The following is a 27,945-nucleotide window of genomic DNA, read 5'->3' as shown; positions in this document are numbered from 1 at the left end:
GAGGGATGCAAGTCGAAAAAAAAGCTTGCAGCAGGGCGGACGTCTTCGTAAAAGCCACATTCACACCTTCTTGCAGCTCTTGACAGGTCTGTTGCTAAGCAACAGCCCTATCTCGCTGGCACTAGTTCTTCACATGTGGTAAAGCTAGACGAACCTCAAGAGCTGTTGGTTGGATGGGGGGTGAGACTCATATCAGACAGTGACAATGGCTGCTTTTAGAGACACTGATTAACACAGCATGTGATGATGACCCCAATTATCTGTCCCTCACAAAGTGCTAACAGGCACAGATTACAATACAACATTCACTCTGTCATCATGGCCATCTTGTAATGTAGTGTTTAATATTGAGTTTGTTTGGTTAAACTTTTTCTTCAGGGACAAAGTACAGTATGCTTGATATACATTTAAATCATTCTACACAGAAAGTAAGTAGTGAACTACAGGTCAGTTAACAAAATGGTACTCAAACTTTCAAATAATCCTCTTTTAATAAATTACAAATCAATTTACACTGTCTACAGCCAAGACCCCCTTTTGGGATGCAAATAAAAAAACTGATTCGAAACACAGAGAGGTTGGACACATCAAAAAATGACAAAACAAACCAGCTGAACATATTCACCAAATAACGAAATAAACAAATTGAAATAAACTTAAAGGTACTAATCAAAACATGCATTGAAATCAAACATTGAATGACAACAATACATTTACTATGCACAGGCACTGCATAGGCTGACAGCTAAGATAATAATACTAGCCATAAAAGATGGAGTGCGATGAGATGAAGGGAGAGAAGGACTGAGAGATGGTGGGAGAGATGGCGGGAGAAGTGGAGCGAGGGATGAAGGCTCCTCAGAGGAGGTTGTGGAGGAGGGCGGTGGCCAAGGCGGTGAGGGTCAGGCTGAGGGAGGAGACGGCAGCAGAAGCAGTGGCACTCTGGAAAGGCACTGTGTGCTTCAGCATCCACTTCTTCTCCTCTGTCAGGCCCTGCCTGTCCAGCTCAGCCCCCATTAGCTCACGTATGGTCAGGTAGTAATTATCCAGCCACTGTAGCTGAAGGGGAGAACAATGGAGACAGGGTCAGTGGGGCACAGACACAAATGAGCAGCAACCCAGTGCCACGCACCACCGTAAGCTGGCACGGACACACATACATGCACTCACACATGCCACATGCACGAGTGGAGGCTCCTCAGAGGAGGAAGGGGAGGACCATCCTTCTCAGTGAATTTCATAAAAATACTGAAACATTAAAAAAGTTAGCCTTTTTAGATAAAACTATACTAAATATATTCAAGTCACCAAATAATTAATTAAAACACACTGTTTTGTAATGAAGGTCTACAGGTCAACAGTACTCTGTAGGGTAGCACCATGGTGTAACCGGAGGACAGCTCGATTCCGTCATCCTCTGGGTGCATTGACTTCAATACAAAATCTAGGAGGCTCATGGCTCTCGCCCCCTTCCATAGACTTACACAGTAATTATGGCAACTTTCAGAGGACGTCCTCCAACCTATCAGCGCTCTTGCAGCATGAACTGACATGTCGTCCACCCAATCAAAGGATCAGAGAATGAATCTAGTAGTGAAAGCAAAAGCTGCAGCTAGCTAGCACTGCAGTGCATAACATCTGGAGAGTAGTTGACTCAGAGAGAGAAAGACAATAGAGGAACAATTTTGAACCAATTCAATTCTTTAAAAATAAAGGAGAAGCAAAAGAGATATTTAATTGTATTTTTGTTTTACTTTCAATTTCACTTAGTTAACGAATGCAACTAGCTAGTTTATCCTACTCAAACACCCAGCTCAAACAAAGAGGGATGCTATTTAACTAGCTGGCTATGGTTATCCAATACTGGAACTCTTCCAAGTCAAGCTAAGCTTTTGGTTTTATTACTGTGTTGCCAGAGCATGTAGATGCAAGAAGGAATTCTACAATGAGCAAAATTTTCATGCTGTTTCTACAGTATGTGGCTCCTATGAAAGTGAACTGTGTTTGCGTATGATCAGGGGTGTATTCATTCCACCAATTCTGTTGAAAATTGTTTCTTAAACGGAAGCAAATGGAAAGAAATGGGGATAAACATACCTGAATTTGTCCAATAGAAATTCTCATTTAGAACTGCTGGACTAATGATTACACCCTAGATCAGCTAGATGCAGGCAAGAGTGTACAAGGCAGTATTAAATGTATCACTGTCTGTCACCTCGATTACTCAAATTTTTCTCTTGACCAATGCACCTACATTGTAAACTTTTTAGGTTGTAGCAACCTCATGATGGCTACAAGGAAAAGGTAGTAGCCTAAACCTATTGATGTTACATTGAGCTGGGTGAATGGAATATGAATGACAGTCATCCAATATGCTGTAATAGAAATACGGCCATGCTCATAATAAAATAATCGTTCTCCCTCATCTTAAACGTCACCGACAGCCACTGACATGCACGCACATATACACACACAATGAATGTATATGTATATATATTTTTATCTTGCTTTGTTTGCTCTTTTCCATGTCTATCCCTGATAAGTTACCCAGGAAAGGGCTGAAAATAGCCCATATTAATATATGTAGCCTTAGAAATAAGGTTAGTGAAATCATTAACTTGCTAACATTAGATAAAATTCATATATTAGTCATTTCTAGGATTCACTAGATATTTCATTTGATGACAGAGCAGTAGCAATACAAGGATATAACATCTATAGAAGAGACAGGAATGCTTATGGGTGAGGTGTTGCTGTATACAGTGCCAGTCAAAAGCTTGGACACACCTACTCATTCAAGGGTTTTTCTTTATTTTTACTATTTTCTACATTGTATAATAATAGTGAAGACATCAAAACTATGAAATAACACATATGGAATCATGTAGTAACCAAAAAATGTGTTAAACAAATCAAAATATATTTTATATTTCAGATTCTTCAAAGTAGCCACCCTTTGTCTTGATGACAGCTTTGCACTATTGGCATTATCTCAACCAGCTTCATGAGTGTCACGTGGTGCCCTCTCTGGTTTCTAGGTCACCAGGCTGCTCGTTATGGCGCACACCTGCGCGTGATCAGACTCACCTGGACTCCATCACCTCCTTGATTACCTTCCCTATATACGTCACTCCCTTTGGTTCCTTCCCCAGGTGTTATTGTTTCTGTTTCATGTCTGTGCGTTGTTTGTGTTTTCTTGTTCTGTATTATGTTATGTTTATTTATTAAAACACTCACTCCCTGAACTTGCTTCCCGACTCTCAGCGCACATCGTTACAATGAGGTAGTCACCTGGAATGCATTTCAATTAACAGGTGTGCCTTGTTAAAAGTTAATTTGTGGAATTTATTTCCTTCTTAATGCATTTGAGCCAGTCAGTTGTGTTGTGACAAGTTAGGGGTAATAGCCCTATTTGGTAAATGACCAAGTCTATATTATGCTCAAATAAGCAAAGAGAAACGACAGTCCATCTTTACTTTAAGAGATGAAGTTCAGTCAATTCAGAGACATATCCCTGTAACTTATAAAACTTTATTTAACTAGGCAAGTCAGTTAAGAAGAAATTATTATTTTACAATGGCTGCCTACCCCAGCCAAACAACTCTGGGCCAATGGTGCGCTGCCCTATGGGACTACCGATCACGGCTGGTTTTGTTATAGCCCGGGATCTAACCAGGGTCTGTAGTGACGCCTCTAGCACTGAGATGCAGTGCCTTAGACCACTCGGGAGCCCTAAATGCTTAGAGAAGATTTTATGTCAAGTGTTATTGAAGTGTTGAGGTTGCAGGTTCACCTGGCACATCTAAAGTATTTTCTTTTGAGGTGTTGCTATAGGCCACCAAGTGCTAACAGTCAGTATCTAAATAATGTGTGAGATGCTTGATAATGTAGTGTGATGTAAACATAGAGGTCTAATTTCTTGGGGACCTGAATATTGACTGGTTTTCATCAAGCTGTCCACTCAAGAGGAAGCTTCTCACTGTAACCCGTGCCTGTAATCTGGTTCAGGTTATTAATCAACCTACCAGGAACAAGATCATCCACATGTATTGATCACATTTTTACTAATACTGTAAAACTTTGTTCTAAAGCTGTATACGTACCCATTGGATGCAGTGATCACAATAGCTAGCTAACATTAGGCTCTAACTAGCAAAGCAAACGGTTCTGGGATACGAATAATAACGTCATACACGTAATGTTAGCTAGGGAGCTAGCCAGCTAACGTTAGCTAGCTAGCTAACAGTACACTTTAGCTTGAAATGAAACCACTTTCTGTCAAAATTAGAAATGAGTAATATCTGAAAATGTAGCTAGCTAGACTATTTTACCCGTATACAGCATCATGCATGATGGATGCGTTTCTCTGTCACGGATGCCATGCCACGGTTGCCCTTAGTTTGAAGATGTAATCCAGAGACAGTTGGAGAAAACATCTCTTTAGCTATCATACTCTAATTACACTGATTTCAAAACTCGATCCTCCAGAAAGTGGAGAGTAACACTTATGCAGCTCCACTACACGATACATTTTTAAAAAGCCACGTTCGACATGATTACCAACACGGACTGACCAACTCAAATAGACAGAAGCCTTCTATATGGCAGACCAATCTGAACTCTCTCGGCATGTCCAGTCCACTCATTATCTCAGCCAATCATGGCTAGTGGGAAGGTTGCTCCATTTTTCTGTGGCTTAACCAACAAGGCTCGTAATTTAAATGTTTTATTCGTATTTACAGATGGCACACAAGTTTGTTATTAAGTCACATGAAAGTTCACATGTTCTAGAAGGCATTTCTGCCAAAACACATTTAAAAAATAAAAATAAAACGTTCAAATGGCTCTCCTGTGAAGTCGTGACTTGCAACATACGCCTAGTTTCCTGAAACGAGTCACATATAGTGGCTATATCCAGGAAAGCCAAAGTTCCAAAAGCTGGGCCTAAAATAGTTTTTGCTGTGCCTCTAATGTGGATGATGTTAAAAATATTTCTTGGTCTGATGTGATTAATGAGGAGCATCCAGACGCTGCACTTAATGAATTTATGAAATTGCTTCTTTCAATTATTGATGAACATGCACATGTTAAGAAACTGACTGATATAACTGTTAAGGCTCCATGGATTGATGAGGAATTGAAAAACTGTATGGCTGAAAGAGATGGGGCGAACTGAGAAATTATGTGACTAAACTCAACAAAAAGAAGATGAAACTGTATTATGAAGCCAATATCAATGATATAAAGAATGATGGAAAAAATACTTTGGAGTACAAATTCAACTCCATCTGTCATCGAATCAGATGGCTTATTCACAACACCATTTCATATTGGTAATCATTTTAATAATTACTTCATTGGCAAAGTGGGCAAACTTAGGCAGGAAATGACAACAATGAAGAGTGAGCCATCATACTCATGTATAAAAAAAATCAAATAATGAAAGAAAAGCATTGCAAGTTAGAATTTTGTAAAATGAATTCGGTAGAGGTGGAAAATATATTGTTATCGATCAATAATGACAAACCTCCTGGCATTGACAACTTACATGGAAAGCTACTGAGGATGGTAGCTGACTCTATAGCCACTCCTATCTGTCATATATTTAATCTGAGGCTAAAGGAAAGTCTTTGTCCTCAGGCCCGGAGGGAAACCAAAGTTATTCCACTACCCAAGAGTGGTAATGCTGCCTTTACTGGTTCTGACAGCAGACCTACAACTGTATCAGCTTGCTGCCAGCTCTTAGCAAACTGTTGTAAAAATTGTGTTTGACCAAATACAATGCTACCTCTCTGTAAACAAATTAACAGCAGACTTTCAGCATGCTTATAGAGAAGGGCACTCAACATGTACTGCAATGACACATGAAAAAGTGATGCTGATGTCACAAAGTGCTTCTACACCTGCATTGCTTGCTGTTTGGGGTTTTAGGCTGGGTTTCTGAACAGCACTTTGTGACATCAGCTGACGTAAGAAGGGCTTTATAAATACATTTGATTGATTGATTGACTGAAGATTGGTTGAAATAATTGATAGTAAGAAGATTGTGGGAGCTGTACTGTTCAATTTCAAGGCAGCCTTTGATATTATTACCTGTTGTTGAGAAAACGTGTGTTATGGCTTTTCAACCTCTGCCATATCGTGGATTCAGAGATATCTATCTTAAGTAACAGAGGGTTTTCTTTAATGGAAACTTCTCTAATGTCAAACATGTAAAGTATGATGTACCGCAGGGCAGCTCTCTAGGCCTTCTACTTTTTCTATTTTTACCAATGACCTGCCACTAGCATTAAACAAAGTATGTGTGTCCATGTATGCTGATGATTCAACCAAATACACATCAGCAACCACAGCTAATGAAGTTGCAGACTGTTTTGGAATGGGTGGCCAGTAATAAACTAGTCCTGAACATCTATAAAACTAAGAGCATTTCATTTGGTACAAATCATTCCCTAAGTTCTAGACCTCAAATGAATCTGGTAATGAATGGTGTGGCTGGTGAACAAGTTGAGGAGACTAAATTCCTTGGTGTTAGCTTAGATTGTAAACTGCCATGGTCGTAAAGATGGGGAGAGGTCTGTCTGTAACAAAGAGATACTGTGCTTTTTGACACCACACTCCACAAAAGAAGTCCTGCAGGCTCTAGTTTATCTTATCTTGATTATTGCACAGTCATATGGTCAATTGCTGCAACGAAAGAACTAGTTAAGCTGCAACTGGTCCAGAACAGAGTGGCACGTCTTGCTCTTCATTGTAATCAGAGGGATAATATTAATACTAATGCATGCCAGTCTCTCTTGTCTAAGAGTTGAGGAAAGACTGACTGTGTCACTTTTTGTTTTTATAATAAACATTGATGTGTTCGAAATTCCAAATTCTTTGCATAGTCAACTTACACACAGCTCTGACATACACACTTACCCCACCAGACATTCCACCAGGGGTCTTTTCACAGTCCCCAGGTCCAGAAAAAATTCAAGGAAACATACAGTATTATACAGAGCCACGAGTGCATGGAACTCCCTTCCATCTTAAATAGCGCAAGTGAACAGCAAACCTGGTTTCAAAAACAAATACAGCAACACCTCATGGCACAACGCCTCTCCCCCATGTGACCTGCTTGTGTGTATGTATTGACATGTATGTGTAACTGACAGATGCACACACACACTACATTTTAATGTTTTTAAATGTATGTAAATTGTAAAGTATTTTGTCTGTAATGTCTTTCTCGTTATACGTCTGCCCCAGTAAGACTAGCTGTCCCCATTGGCGTCGGCTAATGGGGATCCTAATAAATCAAGTCAAAACACTAGCAGTAATAAACTACAGTACCAGTCAAAAGTTTGGACACACCTACTCACTCAAGGGTTTTTCGTTATTTTTACTATTTTCTACATTGTAGAATAATAGTGAAGACATCAAAACTATGACATAAAACATATGGAATCATGTAGTAAGTAGTAACCAAAAAGTGTTAAACAAATCAAAATATATTTTATATTTTAGTTTCTTCAAAGTAGTCACCCTTTGCCTTGATGGCCTGTTTGGCCCTGTCCGGGGGTTTCATCGGATGGGGCCACAGTGTCTCCTGACCCCTCCTGTCTCAGCCTCCAGTATTTATGCTGCAGTAGTTTGTGTTGGGGGGCTAGGGTCAGTCTGTTACATCTGGAGTATTTCTCTTGTCTTATCCGGTGTCCTGTGTGAATTTAAATATGCTCTCTCTAATTCTCTCTTTCTCTCTTTCTTTCTTTCTCTCTCTTGGAGGACCTGAGCCCTAGGACCATGCCTCAGGACTACCTGGCATGATGACTCCTTGCTGTCCCCAGTCCACCTGGCCGTGCTGCTGCTCCAGTTTCAACTGTTCTGCCAGCGGCTATGGAACCCTGACCTGTTCACCGGACATGCTACCTGTCCCAGACCTGCTGTCCCAGACCTGCTTGAACCCTGACCTGTTCACCGGACGTGCTACCTGTCCCAGACCTGCTGTTTTAACTCTCTAGAGACAGCAGGAGCGGTAGAGATACTCTCAAAGATCGGCTATGAAAAAGCCAACTGACACTTACTCTTGAGTTTCTGATTTGTTGCACCCTCGACAACTATGATTATTATTATTTGACCATGCTGGTCATTTATGAACATTTGAACATCTTGGCCATGTGCTGTTATAATCTCTACCCGGCACTGCCAGAAGAGGACTGGCCACCCCTCATAGCCTGGTTCCTCTCTAGGTTTCTTCCTAGGTTTTGGCCTTTCTATGGAGTTTTTCCTAGCCACTGTGCTTCTACACCTGCATCGCTTGCTGTTTGGGGTTTTAGGCTGGGTTTCTGTACAGCACTTTGAGATATCAGCTGATGTAAGAAGGGCTATATAAATAAGTTTGATTTGATTTGAAATAAATTTGATTTGATGGCAGTTTTGCACACTCTTGGCATTCTCTCAACCAGCTTCATGAATTAGTCACCTGGAATGCTTTTCTAACAGTTTTCCAACAGAGTTTCCACATACACTAGCGTTCATAAGTTTGGGGTCACTTAAAAATGTCCTTGTTTTTGAAAGAAAAGCAATTTTTTGTACATTTAAATAACATCAAATTGATCAGAAATACAGTGTATACATTGTTCATGTTGTAAATGACTATTGTAGCTGGAAATGGCAGATTTTTTATGGAATATCTACATAGGCGTACAGAGGCCCATTGTCAGCAACCGTCACTCCTGTGTTCCAATGGCACGTTGTGTTAACTAATCCAAGTTTATCATTTTAAAAGGCTAATTGATCATTAGAAAACCCTTTTGCAATTATGTTAGCACAGCTGAAACTGTTGTTCTGATTAAAGAAGCAATAAAACTGACCTTCTTTAGACTAGTTGAGTATCTGGAGCATCAGCATTTGTGGGTTCGATTACAGGCTCAAAATGGCCAGAAACAAATAACTTTCTTCTGAAACTTGTCAGTCTATTCTTGTTCTGAGAAATGAAGGCTATTCCATATGAGAAATTGCCAAGAAACTGCAGATCTCGTATGCTGTGTACAACTCCCTTCACAGAACAGCGCAAACTGGCTCTAACCAGAATAGAAAGATGAGAGGGAGGCCCGGTGCACAACTGAGCAAGAGGACAAGTACATTAGAGTGTCTAGTTTGAGAAACAAACACCTCACAAGTCCTCAGCAGCTTCGTTAAATAGTACCCGCAAAACACCAGTCTCAACGTCAACAGTGAAAAGGCGACTGGCCTTCAAGGCAGAGTTGCAAAGAAAAAGCCATATCTCTGTCCAGTGTTTTTGTTCTTTTCCCATCTTAATCTTTTCTTTTTATTGGCCAGTCTGAGATATGGCTTTTTCTTTGCAACTCTGCCTAGAACACTTTTTTTGGTTACTACATGATTCCATATGTGTTGTTTCTTAGTTTGATGTCCTCACTATTATTCTATAATGTAGAAAATAGTCAAAATAAAGAAAAACCTTTGAATGAGTAGGTATGTCCAAACTTTTGACTGGTACTGTAGGTCATATGTGACCCATTTTGGCTTTTACGGTAGTCATATGTGTGTGTACAGAAGTAGTGTGAGATTTACTTTGAGTGACAGGTGTACTTTATTCAAACTGCAATAATATATGAACGCTGTTTCTAAAATGACCAACATACAAGATACAATAAAAAAAAAAGTAGTACGGCTGAACATAAACACGAGTAGATTACAGATCAGGCTACATGTACAAAATGAAAGTGCTGGCTTTGTTTTCTCTGAGACCTCGGATAGTTAGTAATATCACTGCTGATAAACGTCATACGTGGTTTAAAAAAAAAAAAATGCAGGTTTTGGAAGCTGCCTGTAAACTATGAGGGGGATTTTCAGAGGAAACCCAAACTGTCAGCATGAATACACCTCAACCTGTCTGTCGAATGTGTATTTACCTCATGCTCTCATACTAGATGTCCCAGAGAATTGAACCGTTCAATGTTTTTGAACCTTCAGTCATACTATAATGCAGTCATAATAATGACCTAACGTGCATAACAGAGATCATATCAAAATACACACATAGTAATCCCAATGACCTAGTCTCCACTGACCCCCTTTTTGTCATTTTACAAAGTGGGAATCTATATAATAAATAACAAATATAATAAAGGAAATTAATGAAGGAAATGAAATTCCATGAAATATGTAATTGAATGATGGGCATGATGTCAGTCTTAGTTCAGTTGTTAATTAACTAACTAGCTGTGATGGTGGTAAGGATGTTTTATCATGACTGCTGATTATGTGTTTATGGTATCTGCTGTCATTACAGTAAGTAGGCCTCATGACAGAGCGTACAAGTTAAGTGTCAACACACCATGTGTTTCTTACCTGTTGAGGGCTCATGAGAGAGGTGTCAATCAGCTTCCTGTCATACGGGACTAATGATACGGTCTTAAAGGTCAGGTATTTATGGCCATACTGCAGGAGAAAAATACACAAAGGGCAGAAAGTCAACGATTGTCACAGTCTTTGGACACATTCCTAGCGGATTACATTGCAGACACATGCCAGATCTCACAACCATTGTACGTGAGATGTAAGTGCCTTAATGTCTTTGGACCCCAGAAAGAGTAGCAGCAGCAGCTAATGGGGATTGCTAATAAATACAAATGTGTTTAACGTATCAGCATATAATATAGCAATCTGATGTCGGACTGCGTGGCACACAACTATTGGTTGATACAATGCATGAAGTCAGCCTGGAACACAACCTTTGACATCCCTTATGGAAAAGTCATGTCTCACGAAGCCGATTTCACACGTGAGACACATGATTTTCTGACATTTCACATGTAAAAATCATACATACAGTGCATTCAGAAAGTATTCAGACCCCTTGACTTTTTCCACATTTTGTTACTTTACAGCCTTATTCTAAAATTGATTAAATAGGTTTTTTTCCTCATAAATCTACACCCAATACCCCATAATGGCAAAGCAAAAACTGTTTTTTTTTTATTTTTGCAAATGTATAAAATAAAAAACTGAAATATCACATTTATATAAGTATTCAGACTCTTTACTCAGTACTTTGTTGAAGCACCTTTGGCAGCGATTACAGCCTCGAGGCTTCTTGGGTTTGACTCTACAAGCTTGGCACACCTGTACTTGGGGAGTTTCTCCCATTCTTCTCTGCAGATCCTCTCAAGCTCTGTCCCCTTGCTGTGCCACTCAAGGACATTCAGAGACTTGTCCCGAAGCCACATCTACATTGTCTTGGCTATGTGCTTAGGGTCGTTGTCCTGTTGGAAGGTGAACCTTTGCCCCAGTCTGAGGTCCTGAGTGCTCTGGATCAAGGATCTCTCTGTACTTTGCTCCGTTCAACTTTCCCTCGATCCTGACTAGTCTCCCAGTCCCTATTACTGAAAAACATCCCCACAGCATGATGCTGCCACTACCATCCTTCACCGTAGGGATGGTGCCAGGTTTCCTCCAGACGTGACGCTTGGCATTCAGGCCAAAGAGTTCAATCTTGGTTTCATCAGACCAGAGGATTTTGTTTCTCATGGTCTGAGAGTCTTTAGTTGACTTTTGGCAAACTCCAAGTGGTCTGTCATGTGCTTTTTTACTGAGGAGTGGCTTCTGTCTGGCCACTCTATCATAAAGGCCTGATCGGTGGAGTGCTGCAGAGATGGGTGACCTTCTTGAAGGTTTTCACATGTCCACAGAGGAACTCTGGAGCTCTGTCAGAGTGACCATCGGGTTCTTGGTCACCTTCCTGACCAAGGCCCTTCTCCCCCGATTGCTCAGTTTGTCCGGGCGGCCAGCTCTAGGAAGTGTCTTGGTGATTCCAAACTTCTTCCATTTAAGAATGATGGAGGCCACTGTGTTCTTGGGGACCTTCAATGCTGCAGAAATGTTATGGTATCCTTCCCCAGACTTGACATAATCCTGTCTCGGAGCTCTACAGACAATTCCTTCGACCTCATGGCTTGGTTTTTGCTCTGACATACACTGTCAACTGTAGGACCTTATATAGACAGGTGTGTGCCTTTCCAAATCATGTCCAATCAATTGAATTTACCACAGGTGGACTCCAATAAAGTTGTAGAAACATTTCAAGGATGATCAATGGAAACAGGATGCACCTGAGCTCAATTTCAAGTCTCATAGCAAAGGGTCTGAATACTTATGTAAATAAGGTATTTCTGTTTTTTATTTTTAATAAATGTGCAAAGAAATAAAATATGCTTTCGCTTTGTCATTATGGGGCATTGGGTGTAGATTGATTAGGATTTTTTTTTAAATGTAATCCATTTTAGGCTATAACTTAACAAAATGTGGGAAAAGTCAAGGGGTTTGAATACTTTGGAAATGCACTGTAGTTGTCAGACATTTTACATCTGACAATTGACGTCATATTATGGATAGCTAGAATCTTTCCACAGCTTTAATACATCCCCATCATTGTTAAATGTTATTCATATTTACCCACACTTATCTGATATTTCCACATGTTAAATAAAAATGCTGTAGTTCAATAGTTTATCTACCTTTGTGTGAGCTGGCACGATTACGACAACATCTTCAATACGGATCCCAAAGTCATTTTCCTTGTAATATCCTGGTTCTGGAAGAGATACAACCTGCTCATGAAATAAAGGTCTCCATTCTCTTCCTATTCATTCAAGTCAAAAAGGCAGCTAAAAAATCTAAATGAACCTTGTGACAAACCTCAAGATGTTAATTGAAGATAAGGACACAAATTTGATTTGGTAAGATCTTACCTATAGACGTGAACATGCCTTCCCGGAATGGAATGTTATTGCTCTGAAAGCCAACAGGCCCTGTGACGGAATTGAAATTAGTCAAATCCAAACATCTATGGTCACATACTGTACAGCTACTTTAACTTCCTTCCCTTATTTTTAATAGTGGATTCAATGATTTTTTTTAGCATTGAGAATCAAAAAAAAAAAGTGAAAATAATACAGTGTGATTGCTACAATGAAATCAAAACAACTCTGAATATCAGTATCATAAAACGATACTCAAGATTCAAAATAAACAATAAGTAAAGCAATTATACACTCATGGACGCCAAAGTAGTTTCCCACGCCGTGACCGGTCCCGTGGCCGTAGTTCAGGCCCACTTCCCACAATGCCCGGCGCCCCAGCATCTCCATGTTTACACCTGTTGATAAATAAAAGCGTTAACGTGCCATGGTGTCAAACACCCTTCAAATCTTTACAACCACTTCTTGTTGCCATACTTTAAGACATGTATTTTTCCTTCCTCTCTTGAAGTAATCACTGATTTAACACAACCGTGAAAGTAAAGATTCCCTCATCAAATCAAATTGTATTGGTCACGTTCACGTGTTTAGCGGATGTTATTGTGGGTGTAGCGAAATGCTTGTAATATACCTTTCAGTCATGTCAGATCAGCGATCTCAAAGAAGGAAAGATGTATTTTCAAAGTATTCAACAAACAGGGCCTCAATCAGTCCCAATGTACTTTGTGTAAAATAAGCACAAAATCACCTTGCTAAGGGACTAGTGAAAAAAGAGTGCCCTCTTGTGGTTGTATAGAACATTGCACGTATGCTTTTACATATCCACCAGTAGTAGCCTCTGACAGTGTGACGTGAATGAGCATCTGCTTCTGTGCAGTTGTACATTGCATTGCACTCACCTTTTGTCCCTGAGGGGAAGATGGTCCGAGAGATTTCAATATTTCCCATGAGCACACGAGTGAAGGCCTCCTTTGGAGTGAGAGAACAGTGTAGATCAGAGAATTGGTTTGAAATGATGAGAATAGACATGAAATAACTATAGGCGACATAAAGTTATATATCAGGTATAAAGGTATATATCTACATATCAATTTGACGGAGGTAACACAATTTCACTTGGGCCCCCAAAAGGCTAGGGCTGGCTCAGACTGCGGGTATGGATGTGGGTAAGCAGACCCGCAAGCCACTCCGGCCCCTCGTGATGAGTTCAGATTTTTTGTGGCGTCCACCCCCATCACAGTTGCCCATCCCTGGTATATATAAAGCTACTTAGCCCCATAGGGCCACCTGTACCTTCTGCATGTCGGTGGGGGTCCCCCAGTGAACAGTTCGTGTGATGTCAGTGGTCCCATCTCTATGGTCACAAGAAGAACAAGTCATGGCTCACATTTTAATCAATCTGGATAATAACTGAAGAATAAACTGCAAATATTTACCATAAAGATCCTATTAAATTACTAATCTAATGTGTTATTTGTAATTCTATGGTGATAACTACATTCTCAGCTATAGTGAATAAGCTTCTCTACTCACAGATACTGGCCACCAGAGTCCACCAGGTACATCTCATCAACAGTAAGCTTTCTGCTAGTTGCATTAGAAGGGCTATAATACAATGTTTGTGACAAAACAATAGTTAGTGGTACTGTGAGGCAGATACTAAGCAAAAACATTAGGAGACAAGGTGGAAAAGATAAGCTCTAGATACCTATAGTGGGCCAGAGCAGCATTGGGCCCACTGGCAGATATGGTTTCAAAGCTTGGCCCCCTGCTGTCCTTCTGCTTGCTGTCAAGTGTCAAAGATAGTGTTAGCGATTAAGTGTGTGCGTGCTTAAGTGCTTGCGTTTGTGTGTATATGCATGTGTGTGTATGTCTTCTCCCCACCTGCGACGCTCATTGACGTAATATGCTGCTGTCATCTCTGTCTCTTTCCCCTCTGGTACAACTTTTTCCAGCCACATCAGTAGCTGTATGACTGCCACGGCATCCCTCACCTACGGAGAGCAAGGGAGGACAATCAGACCACACAAGGTATTCTCCTATTACAACTGAGAAGTAGGATGACGTTACCCTTGAACTCAAGCGTCTCAAAGTAGGACTGCTGATCTAGGATCAGGTTCATGTAATCTTATTAATTGTGATCTAAAAGATAATACTGCTCTTAAGTCAGAACTCCTATTCTGAGATATTGGGTACATACGGCCCCTGATCTCAGATCAGCTTTCCGTTTTTTCCCACAGTGGTTGAGGTTAGGATTTTCAAGCTGGTGGAGGTTAGGGTGTGTAATGGTTGAGGTTAGGGTGTGTAATGGTTGAGGTTAGGGTGTGTAATGGTTGAGGTTAGGGTGTGTAATGGTTGAGGTTAGGGTGTGTAATGGTTGAGGTTAGGGTGTGTAATGGTTGAGGTTAGGGTGTGTAATGGTTGAGGTTAGGGTGTGTAATGGTTGAGGTTAGGGTGTGTAATGGTAGAGGTTAGGGTGTGTAATGGTTGAGGTTAGGGTGTGTAATGGTTGAGGTTAGGGTGTGTAATGGTTGAGGTTAGGGTGTGTAATGGTTGAGGTTAGGGTGTGTAATGGTTGAGGTTAGGGTGTGTAATGGTTGAGGTTAGGGTGTGTAATGGTTGAGGTTAGGGTGTGTAATGGTAGAGGTTAGGGTGTGTAATGGTTGAGGTTAGGGTGTGTAATGGTTGAGGTTAGGGTGTGTAATGGTTGAGGTTAGGGTGTGTAATGGTTGAGGTTAGGGTGTGTAATGGTTGAGGTTAGGGTGTGTAATGGTTGAGGTTAGGGTGTGTAATGGTAGAGGTTAGGGTGTGTAATGGTTGAGGTTAGGGTGTGTAATGGTTGAGGTTAGGGTGTGTAAGCTGATTTCTAGATCTGATTCAAAGGACAATGTCCATCCAGAGTCATAATTCATACAAACACCTTGACATTTTGGCCCATATTAAATGTCAATGCCATGACAACAGTCTGTCATATCTTATTGCCGCGCTCAGATCTGTATCTTTATCTGTATCCCCATTAGCTGACAGCCATGACGACAGGAATGGAGGAATTTATAATAACACACCCTTATAAGAACCATACATTTAAGGGCTTTATTGGTGCCAATCATAAAAAACTGACTTTGATGGTAATGGATAGAAGACAGAAAATCAGGGTATCTTAGACAGGATATCCCATGAAGGGTATTGAAAGCACTAATGCTAACGTATGCAATCTTGCCTCTAATATAACAATCCCAATATGGAAAAGTATGGCTTGTCGAGATGAACTGATAACACATCTGAAGAGCTATTGGAGCCACCAGCGTCTCTGTTGTAAGACTTTATGGCTTAATAAGGGCACAACTCAATAAAGAGAGGGAATAGGGAGTCTTGAGTTTCCAGCTTTCTCTCTATGTGTGTGTGTGTGTGTGTGTGTGTGTGTGTGTGTGTGTGTGTGTGTGTGTGTGTGTGTGTGTGTGTGTGTGTGTGTGTGTGTGTGTGTGTGTGTGCGTGCGTGCATGCGTGAAAAGTCAGGGCTTTTTTCATGTCTTGAATTTGTTAAAATGCTATTTTAGGCTTAAGGGTTAGGTTTAGGATTTGTGGTTAAGGTTAGGGTTAAGGGTTAGGGTTAGGGTTTAGGAAAAATAGGATTTTGAATGGTGTGTGTGTCACATACATGAGCATCTCTCAGGATGCGCTGCTCTGTCTCGTCCTTCACCGCTTTAGTGGTCAGCACCGGAGAGTAGGCACTGGTCAGTAACTTCTCCTAAAACGGAGGGGTAGAGCGATATGGTTCTAATACTCTCAGTTCATACTCATGTACATGAAATGCGACACAACAACAACTTTCTTCCACAGTAAAGTGTAGGGAGGTGTGATAAATAAATATATAACACATTAAATGGACCATTCCCAGTCAGTGAGGAGTTTAATAATAGGTTATATCCCACCCCTGTCCTCACCTCTGGAGTGATGAGCTCGTACAGGGCATAGTTGGTGTACTCTGTTCCAATCCACACTTTCACACCAGGTGTTGTCATGTAGTTCTTCAGCATTACCCGCACCTGTTCATATTCTAACAACTGCACACAGTGAGCTAGGAAACAAGTGGAGTTCAGGTATAGCTTCAAGTCTTCTGTCACTCTGTCCTTGTGTACAAACAACCTGAGAGGGAGAGAAAAATTAATCAACAACTTTTATGGTACACAAGGGGCCCGTTTGAGCACTGTAACGCAGTGCGGACTAGGACTTCAGACTCACCAGATCTCATTCAAGGTCAGTAGCGTATAGGAGTAGAAGAAGGGGTTGTAGGGGACATCATTACCACGCAGATTAAACAGCCCTGAAACAGAGCAGATAAGAAGACTTCAATGAGGACTTCAAATAATGAAATGTTAAGTGAATGAGTATGAATGTGGAGTTTCCAGGTTTGACGTTCTTACAGGCAGTCTCATCAAGAGCAGAGAGCAGGACCGCTGTGGGCTTGTAAGGATTGTCTGTCATCTGAGTCCGTATGTGTTCCACTTTCATCTGCCAGGTCCTCTCTGTCAAACGGGTGTGTTTCGGCGCCAGATGAGAAAACACAATCAGACTCTGGGTCACCATAAAGGCCATTTGTTTTATGATCCCTCCATTTACTTACTATCTAACAGTGGAGTGTATTCATGGATGCCAAGGGAAGCCAGGTTTCCCTAACAAATTGACCAAGGGAAAGCATCTGAGCTAGTGAAATAGTGCCCCTCTTTTTCTGTATTTGTAGGCCATCTATCCGATTCTGTCTGGTCAAAAAGAGTATGACATTGTTGCCGCCTGTAGCATTGAATGCACGGGAAGCCAGCGAGCTTTGGCCTTCCTTGATAAAAAAAAGTATAAAAGAATAGCCTACCAGTGTTGAGCTAAAGTAAACTGGCTAGCTAGCTGGCTAAAATAGGTCCTTTCCTAAATTAGCAATAGATGGAGATTGAGATTTGGACTTGTGGTTTTACTTTAAAAAAAAAAAGGTTTAACCTTTAATTCTCCGTACTGGCCAATGATTATAACAGTGATTCTGATCCAACCATATATTCATACAATGTGCGGCCTGGCCTGAGAGGATGGAAGTTGAATATGTATATAGATGCAAGTTGCTCTGGATAAGAGTGTCTGCTAAAATGACAAAAATTTCATTGTAGAAGGCTAATGCTAACTAGCTAACATTTCCCATGAAAGGAAGTTGGGCTAGCGAGCAAGCATTTTAGCCAGGTAGCCTAGGACAACAAAAAATAAGTGTGTGTACTGTATGACAGAGTGATAGACCGTTTAGGCAACATGAAAGAGAGGAGGATGGCATTCGCGTTTCTCTACAACTAGGGTGAGTCAACATGTTTTTTCTACTGGCACGCACACACACACACACACACACACACAGAAATCAGAACCATGAACAGCCACATCATATTTAGCTTACGATGATTGGACTAAATTATTTTTGGTATATTTTACTTGTCACTGCATTAGATTAAGCATACGTGATTTGATGATGTTGAAATGTTGAAGTTGAAATGGTGCTAGAATAGTGGAGGCAGCTCCTGTTTTCTTTGTAACTTGTGGTAACTCTCCGTGGTTCTAAATCAATAGTTGTTTAGTGGTCCAACAATGTCAGAAACATTAACTTGCTTGACCATGCTGTAGGTCATGTAACTGTTTGTTACATGCAATATGCTTTGTGGTCTTCACTGGACAGATGTTGCTCTCCAGTTTAGTGATGAAACAAAGGTGTGGTTGAATTTATTCTGCCAATGTCTTTTTACATTTACATTTTTAGTCATTTAGCAGACGCTCTTATCCAGAGCGACTTACAGTAGTGAATGCATACATTTCATACATTTTTTTTCTGTGCTGGCCCCCCGTGGGAATCGAACCCACAACCCTGGCGTTGCAAACACCATGCTCTACCAACTGAGCTACAGGGAAGGCTATGTCTTCTTATTCTCTCAGCCTTAGGCCTATACAGTATATCACGGTGTCAAGGCATATGAACTACCAGGTTATAGAGCAAACAACGCAATTACCACAACACATAGGTTGTAATATGGCTTTTTTCCCCCCTGGTTTGGCTTCCCCCAGTGATTTTACTCACACATCACTACTGCTGTCTAATCATGATAATAGAAATCAAAAGGTAAAACAGAACTATCAGCAGTGCATGACTTGGGATGGAATAAGTGCAGGAGCTGTCTTTTTCCAAGTCGGTCCATTAGACTGTGGTTACCAAAATTCACCAATGACATTATGCTATAGAGCTCTCTGATTATTCACTGTTAATGGTTATTATAGCCTACATGCAAAAGTAAGCATTATTGACACTGGGAAGCTGCTGTGTCTGATCCCGTGTAGACCTACCACCTCCTGGCATTGTGCCCTTGATAAAGGCACTTAGCCCCCCACATAGAACTGCACAGTTAGCCACATGTTGTCAACATGTGGTCAACCCTCCATCTGGAGAGCTCCTGGGTGTGCAGGCTTGGCTTATGATACAGCCCTGAAACACTCAAGTCTACTTATCAAGGTCCTGTTGAGCAGCTGATGTTTAGCCTACAATGTGGTTAGACTAGGGCTTGAACAAAAGCCTGCACACCCAGGACAGCCTACTGTCACTCTCAGATTCACAGACTAGCGTCAAATAATGTAGAACAAAGCAGAATCAGTGAATGAATGCCCACTCTCCTACTCAATGAAGATCTTGTCTTCATTCCAATTTGATCAACCTGTTTTGCTTCAGTGTGTGAATCTGGGACAGGGATAGGTTACTTTGTTTGTATAGAGGAGCTGGTACGCAATTCCCCAACAATTAGATTTGCTGGTACACGTTCAGGACAGCTCTGAACCAAATCAGGCACTGACTATAAGTGTTTATTATCAGGGGAAACCCACAGAGACAAGACTAATGGAAACAACCCAATTCATTTCCCCCTTCCACAGAGTAATAACCTGCAATGATTGCCAGCCATAAGCAGTTAAAGGGGATGTTTATGACAGTTTGTGAGCCTATGGCTTTCTGCACTGTTTGCCGGTATTTATCTATTCATCAGCCCAGAGATAAAGGGAACTGCACAGTAACTTACTCACTCACTCGCACACTCATCACACGCACACACTCTCACACACACACACACGGATAGACAGCGACACACACACACCTACGACTCTGTCGGGCAGGCGGATGAGGTTATCAGGAGGGATGAGGGGTCTGTCTGTCCACACTCTGTCCACCAGGTTGTCAGGGATGGACTTCAGCATTAGCTTGGCTGGAACTAGGTAGTAGCTGTAGGACTCATAGGTTTCTATGGGATTGGAAAAGACAACCATTATACAGTAGTACATCCTGCAGGGATCACATACACAGCCTATGCTGTATGCATTTACTGTACTTTAAATCACTTTGGATAAAAGCATCTGCTAAGTGGCATATATAGTGCCATATATTTGATAGTACATGAATACTTATTTGCTAAACCAAAGTGCCATAGTCTGTCAAGTATGACATGGATCTTTATGGGCTGCCTTACGGATAGAGAAGAGGAAGGGGTCAAAGCCGATGTTGCCAGTGTCTGAAACCTCCCGAATCAGCCAGTCAGTTATACTGCTGATGGACACTGTGGAGCAGAAGCAACAATAGGACAGACCAGACATTTGCTTGAGTAAACATTGTCACAACAGTTATCTTCCTTGCCGAGACAGTTTCATTTGTTCAGATTACATAAACGAATGTTTGACATTTGGGAGCCTTGGCAATGTGTTTGTTTAAGGTTACCTCTATCATAGCTCCATTATAATAATATACTGATGAAAAAAAAGAACACAACATGCAGCAATTTCAAATATTTTGCTGAGTTACTGTTCATATAAGGAAACAGTCAATTGAAATAAATTCATTAGGCCCTAATCTATGGATTTCGCATGACTGGGCAGGGGCGCAACCAATCATAATTAGTTTTTCCCCCTCCAACAACGTTGGAGGCGACTTATGGTAGAGAAATGAATGTTAAATTATCTGGCAACTGCTCTGGTTTACATTCCTGCAGTCAGCATGTATATTGCACATTCCCTCACAACTTGAGACATCTGTGGCATAGTGTTGTGACAAAACCACACATTTTAGAGTGTATTTCAATTGTCCCCAGCACAAGGTGCACCTGTGTAATGACCATGCTGTTTAGTCAGCTTCTTGATATGCCACACCTTTCATGTGGATGGATTACCTTGACAAAGGATAAAATGCTCACTAACAGTGATGTAAACAAATTTGTGCACAACATTTGAGGGAAATAAGCTTTTTGTGTGTATGGAACATTTCTGGGATCTTTTATTTCAGGTCATGAAACATGGGACCAGCACTTTACATGTTGCATTTATGTTTTTGTTCAGGCTTATATTTGATAATACACCGGGTACACTTGCGCTACCTTGTCCCAGACCTGCTGCTCGACCCCCTCACTTCCTACCTGCTGCTGCTTCCTGCTAACCCCCCTCCGCACCTTTCACTTTGAAACTTTAAATGCTTGTTTATGAAAAGCCAACCAGCATTGACTCCTGAGGTGTTGAATTGTTACACCCCTACAGCCACCATGGTTATTATTTGACCCAGATGGTCATCTATGAACGTTTGAACACTTTGAAAAAAAGATCTGGCCTTACAGCATGGACCCATAAATCTCCACCTGGTACAGCCAGAAGAAGACTGGGTTTCTAGGTTTCTCCTAGGTTATTGCGTCCTAGGGAGTTTTTCCTAGACACTGTGCTTCTGCATCTGCATTGCCTGCTCTTTGGGGTTGTAGGCTGGGTACAGTTTCTGTAAAGAACGTTGTGCTGCTGGTGATATAAAAAGGGCTTCATAAAATGAATTTGATTGATTCATTGATGGCTTGCATGCCTATCACTGTGCACTTTTTTTGTGTATGTGTCTGTGACTGTAATTCCTTTCTCCTTTCGTAGTTTCATCAGATAGAGATGTGGATTTGAAATGAGAGGATCAGGCAGACAGGAAAGCAACACAGTCTGCAGCTCTAGTCTAGTCAATACAGTTTGCAGCTCTAGTCTAGTCAATACAGTCTGCAGCTCTAGTCTAGTCAACACAGTCTGCAGCTCTAGTCTAGTCAATACAGTCTGCAGCTCTAGTCTAGTCAACACAGTCTGCAGCTCTAGTCTAGTCAACACAGTCTGCAGCTCTAGTCTAGTCAACACAGTCTGCAGCTCTAGTCTCTTCTTTGCAGTAGTGTCTCATGCACACAAATGACACACACAAAGGACATGTTAATGTTTTTAAATGTCTGCAAATTGTAAAGACTTTTGTCTGTAATGTATTTTTGGTTATATGTCGGACCCCAGTAAGACGAGCTGTCTCCATTGGCATCGATTAATGTATCACATCAAATCATCTTACCGTCTCTCTCCAGCTCCCAATTGCAGTCCATTTGGCGTTCAGCCTGGACCCAGTAGCGACTGTCTGTCCAGAGGACCGCCTTCTTCAGGGTCACCACCGCTGTGCCTGGGGAGGGAGGGTTACATTACACATCATGGAGGGTTGTGTTCAGTTTCAATGATGTGTGGTTATGTTAGAGTTATTGTACTCCTTTATGCGTTGGCAACTTACAGTGCATTCGCAAAGTATTGAGACCCGTTGACTTTTTCAACATTTTGTTAAGTTACAGCCTTGTTCTAAAATGTATTAAATCTTTTTTTTCTTCTTAACCATCTACACACAATACCCCATAATGACAAAGCGAAAACAGGTTTTTAGACATTTTTACAAATGTATAAAATTAAAAACTGAAATATCACATTTACATACAGGGTAAGTATTCAGACACTTTACTCAGTACTTTGTTGAAGCACCTTTGGCAGCGATTACAGCCTCGAATCTTCTTGGGTTTGACGCTACAAGCTTGGCACACCTGTATTTGGGGAGCTTCTCCCATTCTTCTCTGCAGATCCTCTCAAGCTCTGTCCCCTGGCTGGGCCACTCAAGGACAGTCAGAGACTTGTCCCGAAGCCACTTCTGCATTGTCTTGGCTATGTGCTTATGGTCGTTGTCCTGTTGTAAAGTGAACCTTTGCCCCAGTCTGAGGTCCTGAGTGCTCTGGATCAAGGATCTCTCTGTACTTTGCTCCGTTCAACTTTCCCTCGATCCTGACTAGTCTCCCAGTCCTTATCACACTCCCTACTTTAGAAATGTTTTCAAATGTATTAAAACCTTAAAAACAGAAGTACCTTACAGTATTTACATAAGTATTCAGACCCTTTTCTATGAGACTCGAAATTGAGCTCAGGTGCATCCTGTTTCCATTTGTCATCCTTGAGATGTTTCTACAACTTGACTGGCGATTCAGTTGATTGGACATGATTTGGAAAGGCACACACCTGTCTATATAAGGTCCCACAGTTGACAGTGTATGTCAGAGCAAAAACCAAGCCATGAGGTCGAAGGAATTGTCTGTAGAGCTCCGAGACACAGACACAAATCTGGGGAAGGATACTAAAACATTTCTGCAGCATTGAAGGTCCCCAAGAACACAGTGGCCTCTATCATTCTTAAATGGAAGAAGTTTGAAACTACCAAGACTCCTCCTAGAGCTGGCCGCCTGGCCAAACTGAGCAATCGGGGGAGAAGGGCCTTGGGAGGTGACCAAGAACCCGATGGTCACTCTGACAGAGCTCCAGAGTTCCTCTGTGGAGATGGGAGAACCTTCCAGAAGGACAATAATCTCTGCAGCACTCACATCTCTATCTGAGAAACAAGATTCTCTGGTCTGATGAAACCAAGATTGAACTCTTTGGCCTGAATGCCAAGCGTCACGTCTGGAGGAAACCTGGCACCATCCTTACGGTGAATTATGGTGGTGGCAGCATTATGCTGTGGGGATGTTTTTCAGCGGCAGGGACTGGGAGACTAGTCAGGTTCGAGGCCAGGATGAACGGAGCAAAGTACAGAGAGATCCTTGATGAAAACCTGCTCCAGAGCACTCAGGACAACGACCATAAGCACGCAGTCAAGACAACGCAGGAGTGGCTTCGGGACAAGCCTCTGAATGTCCTTGAATGGCGCAGCCAGAGCCCGGACTTGAACCCAATCGAACATCTTTGGAGAGACCTGAAGATAGCTGTGCAGCTACACTCCCCATTCAACCTGACAGAGCTTGAGAGGATCTGCAGAGAAGAATGGGAGAAACTACCCAAATATAGGTGTGCCAAGCTTGTAGTGTCATACCGAAGAAGACTCAATGCTGTAATCAACTGTCAAATGTGCTTCAACAAAGTACTGAGGAAAGGGTCTGATTACTTATGTAAATCTAATGTCCGTTTTTTTTGTTTTTTTTACTGTTTTAGCTTTGTCATTATGGGGTGTTGTTTGTAGAATGATGAGGGGGGAAAAAACGATTTAATCTATTCTAGAATAAGGCTGTAACGTAACAAAATGTGGAAAAAGTCAAGGGGTCTGAATACTTTCCGAAGGCACTTTATATGACAAGTACATACCAGAAGGACGTACAACAGTACCAATGATCACAAAATGCACCAAATCATTACAGGCATTTTCAGAACACAATCATAACAGCTTTGTAATACTGGTGTTAACCTCTATTTATATATCACAAACTGCCAGACTCAGACTAATCTGAACATCTGCCGGATAAAAAATAAAACATATTATAAAATACCTTTTCTTATTCACAGGGGAGAAATTTTAACTGTGCTTGGAATGATCTATTCATCTGCCTGAGCTCTAGTACAGAAATGGCATTGATCATCCGTTTATGTCAGTGCAATAGTCCAGGAATAGATCTCCCATCAATCTGTCCAACCTGGACTCAAGGGTAGACTTAACGTAGTGTACCTAAATCTGTCTCCCTCCATTTAGTATGGTATGTATTCATTTGTGGATGTCCTTCATCCATTTCATTTGATATTTTACAAATTACAATTCGTATGATATGTTACAAATTGCAATTTGTACAATATGTTACAAATTTGCAATACATATGATATGTTACGAATTCCAAGTTGTTGTTGCTGATGTTTGCTAGGTGGCTAAAGCTAATGTTAGCTAGGTTGCTAATGTTAGCTAGGCTAGGGGTTAAGGATAGGGTTAAGGTTAGGAGTTAGGTTAATGGGTTGAGGTCAGGGGAAGGGTTCGCTAACATGCTAAGTAGTTGCAAAGCAGCTAAAAATAAGTAAGTAGTTGAAAAGTTGATAATTTGTTCAATTGTTCAAGATGAGATTTGAACAGACAACCTTTGGGCTGCTAGATGTTTGCGTTATATACCCACCTATCCACCCCGACCCACCACCGTCCTTTATTTTTGCCTTAGGTAACCTTCTGTCTTATGTAACCATACCAAATGTAACACCTCAAACTAATTTCAGTGTCCCGGATTTGAGTTTTCTATGTTACGTCTAGTCTATGAGACCAGGCTGATCGGTCTATGGAAGCTCCCTGATTCACAGTTCATTTGTCACTCATCAATGGCTCTGAGAGGGTGGGGGAAGGGGCAGGGAGCTGATGGATGTGAGAAGAAGAAGCAGTGAAGATGGAAGAGAGGGTATCAGGAGAGGAGGGCTGGAGTGGAATGATTGTGGGACTAGGAGGTAGGGGAGGAGAAGGGAAGAGGAGGAGGAGGGGTGAGAAATGAACTGAGAAGTAGAACGGTGAGATGAATGGGAAGGACTAAAACTGAGACAGGAGGAGAGGAAGGGAGTGTGGTATTTTAGAACTGAGGGGAGGAGAATTAGAGAGGAAGGAGAGAAAAAAGAAGGGAGAAAAAAGAAAGGAGGAAAGGACATCTAGAGATATACCTGCAGAGCCTGTGAAGCCCGTCATAAAAGCCATCCGTGCATCACGTGGGGCGATGTACTCACTCTGTAGGAGATACACATGTTGTCAAACCCACACACAACACATACACACACGCACACACATGCGTACATACACACACTCCTACCAGGTGAGCGTCTGTCCCAGGGATGATATAGGCAGAGACATTGAAGGAACTCATAGCCTCCCTCAAGGCCTGCAGCCGTAGGGTAGTGTTGACCACAGTGGAAGGCAGGTACTGGAACAAACAGTAGAGAGGGTTAGAGGGCTGAATTGCAACCTTAAAATCTGTGTGAATCGCCTACTAACATGAATGCATGTTTAACGTGATAGTCAGAGTCACGATGGGTGTATTTCTCAAAATAGAGAGTTTCCTGGAATCCAAAACTCAAGTTCCCCAATATTTGTCCAGACTGAATGAGTGAAGTAAAACAACAGTGGAATTGAATGATATTTAGTGTAGATTCCTTGGCCCGTATTCATAAAGCGTTTCAGATTAGATGTGCTGATCTAGGATCAGTTTATCCTTTTTCGATAATAAATATTAATTAATCAAATGATTTGGCCAGGGAGGACCTGATTCTAAACCAGAACGCCTGCTCTGAGTCTCTTTATAAATATGGGTCGAGGCTAATTATGCCAGTGAGTGAACCTTAGATATGGAAAAACATGGCTGCATACTGTGTGTCTGACCTGATTACATATTGACTGATCTGACACTCATTCACTACACATTTATTTGAATCCCCAGAAGGGACATGGTATACAAGGACACATGGTATAACAGCACTAAATCTGGGCTAGATCGTCATACCGGTGGGATTGCAGAGCAGTTCCTCTCAGACCCACCATCTGCACGAATGACATTCCAGCTTCCTGAAATGGGAAAAAACAAATGAGGAAGATACCTTGGAAAGTGACAATTAAAGTGCTGTGTAAGCACATTCCTAGATCAATGTGGAGTACTGTTGTTGTTCAGTTACTGATTTTAATCAGACATTACAGTAAGAGCTGTGATTTGTCTCCAAAAATCTATGTAACTTCATCTAGGGGCAAATGAAGACTAACTGCAATGGTGAGAAAATTACAAATTATAGAATCTCTGCAAGTAGAGAAAGAAGAGAGCAGCCAGACAAATTGTGTATAATAATACCTTTCATAAAATCCCCGTGCAACACGATAGTTCTCTCAAAGACAATAGAAGCAATCAAACGATTGACTTCTAAACAACATGTCAGAATGCATAATCATTGTCATTCTCATTTGATTCATTCTCAGTAAAATTACATTCAAAGATATTCCAATGAATAATCCAACAGGCATGAAACAAACAGCAGATGGCAAATTCGAATGTACCCTATACCAACCAAGAGCCTCTCGCATAGCCTTTTCGCACATAAATCATGCACTGTGCACTTATTAATATGGATACATCAATCATCACAGGAAGTTAGAACTAAACTTTTACCTCCAAGTGCCAGAAGAGTGCCAACCAGTAGCCAGTCAGAAAAGGGCATCTTGGCACAAACTGTCTGCCACCAGCGATTCCACAGAGAGAGTGACGGTAATGCGTGCATGAATGTACTGTATGTGAGACAGGTGTGTGTGTCGGTGTGTCAGTGAGTGTGTTGCCACGTCTCTCTCCTCCCTCTGTCTGTATGATACACCATGCACTATCCCCTCTTCTGATAGAGATCAACCACTACAGCTTAAAGGGTGGAACTTTGGCTGAGGTATGGATCTCTTTCCTCCATTCCATAAATTCTCTTTGCTCCACGCCATAAAAACCACTGTGTCATTTTGCTGTTGCCGCTCGGCTGCACTGCTTGTTGCCCTTCTCTCTTAGCAGTCTGAGGCATATAAAACAATATTCCCTTCAGGATTCCCTTTTATTTGTATTTCCTGGTTAGAGATAACATAATTAATCGAAGAACCTGATAACACAGGTATTTATTCTATGTAATACAGGTGGTCTCTTGAAATAAAATCTATTTTGTAATAGAGGTCTGTTCTGCACGAGATACCCAAGCCTTGCTGCATATAATAGTGCAGCACTGTGGTCATCCTGCACAGGGATCCTGGATATATGCCTCTCACACACTCAGACATTTTATCTTGTTTTCACTCCAGCCTCCAGTACACGGCCAACACATGCCATGAAAAACATGGTCTAAGGTGCATAGAATATAATGACTGTATGTGTGTGTCCGTCTTTCTGCAGTATGTGTGCAGATTCACAGATACAAGACCACTTCAGGTAATTCCTCCTAGGTCTCAGTGGAAAACATAGACTACTAGTCAGTGTTCGATTTATACAACCTCTTTGTGTCTACTATGATGTGAGCAGAA

The 27,945-nt window shown here is 41.3% G+C and overlaps 1 protein-coding gene across 2 annotated transcripts; it reads right to left on the bottom strand.

Annotated features, from left to right (window-relative positions):
- Positions 1-323: 323 nt before the first annotated feature.
- xpnpep2 (X-prolyl aminopeptidase (aminopeptidase P) 2, membrane-bound) lies at positions 324-27,358 on the bottom strand. Of its 2 annotated transcripts, none has more exons than XM_045723837.1 (21): positions 27,065-27,358; positions 26,411-26,472; positions 25,724-25,834; positions 25,578-25,641; positions 22,168-22,272; positions 20,294-20,380; positions 19,925-20,068; positions 17,189-17,290; positions 17,007-17,088; positions 16,709-16,910; positions 16,423-16,512; positions 14,649-14,758; positions 14,473-14,550; positions 14,298-14,369; positions 14,058-14,118; positions 13,664-13,733; positions 13,058-13,162; positions 12,756-12,815; positions 12,522-12,598; positions 10,343-10,446; positions 324-1,059 (listed from the first exon to the last, which is right to left on the bottom strand). In XM_045723837.1, the coding sequence occupies exons 1-21, from the start codon at positions 27,171-27,173 to the stop codon at positions 1,032-1,034; spliced, it is 1,923 nt and encodes a 640-aa protein (XP_045579793.1). In that variant the 5' UTR covers positions 27,174-27,358; the 3' UTR covers positions 324-1,031. The 2 variants fall into 2 exon arrangements, with proteins under 2 accessions (XP_045579793.1, XP_014067296.2); XM_014211821.2 differs by having other exon boundaries at positions 10,357-10,446.
- Between the last annotated feature and the right edge of the window lie 587 nt (positions 27,359-27,945).

The sequence above is a fragment of the Salmo salar genome, chromosome ssa09 (assembly GCF_905237065.1).
Source record: "Salmo salar chromosome ssa09, Ssal_v3.1, whole genome shotgun sequence".
In the NCBI taxonomy this organism is placed as follows: domain Eukaryota; kingdom Metazoa; phylum Chordata; class Actinopteri; order Salmoniformes; family Salmonidae; genus Salmo; species Salmo salar.
This window is presented reverse-complemented; position numbering and strand designations above follow the sequence as displayed.

Excerpts from the sequence above, each read along its gene's own strand:
- xpnpep2 (XM_014211821.2), bottom strand. The coding sequence starts at position 27,173 with ATGCACGCATTACCGTCACTCTCTCTGTGGAATCGCTGGTGGCAGACA. Across the intron at positions 14,551-14,648 it reads TACGTCAATGAGCGTCGCAG|CAAGCAGAAGGACAGCAGGG; the intron begins GTGGGGAGAAGA and ends GACACTTGACAG. Across the intron at positions 10,447-12,521 it reads TCGTGCCAGCTCACACAAAG|TATGGCCATAAATACCTGAC; the intron begins GTAGATAAACTA and ends TTTCTCCTGCAG.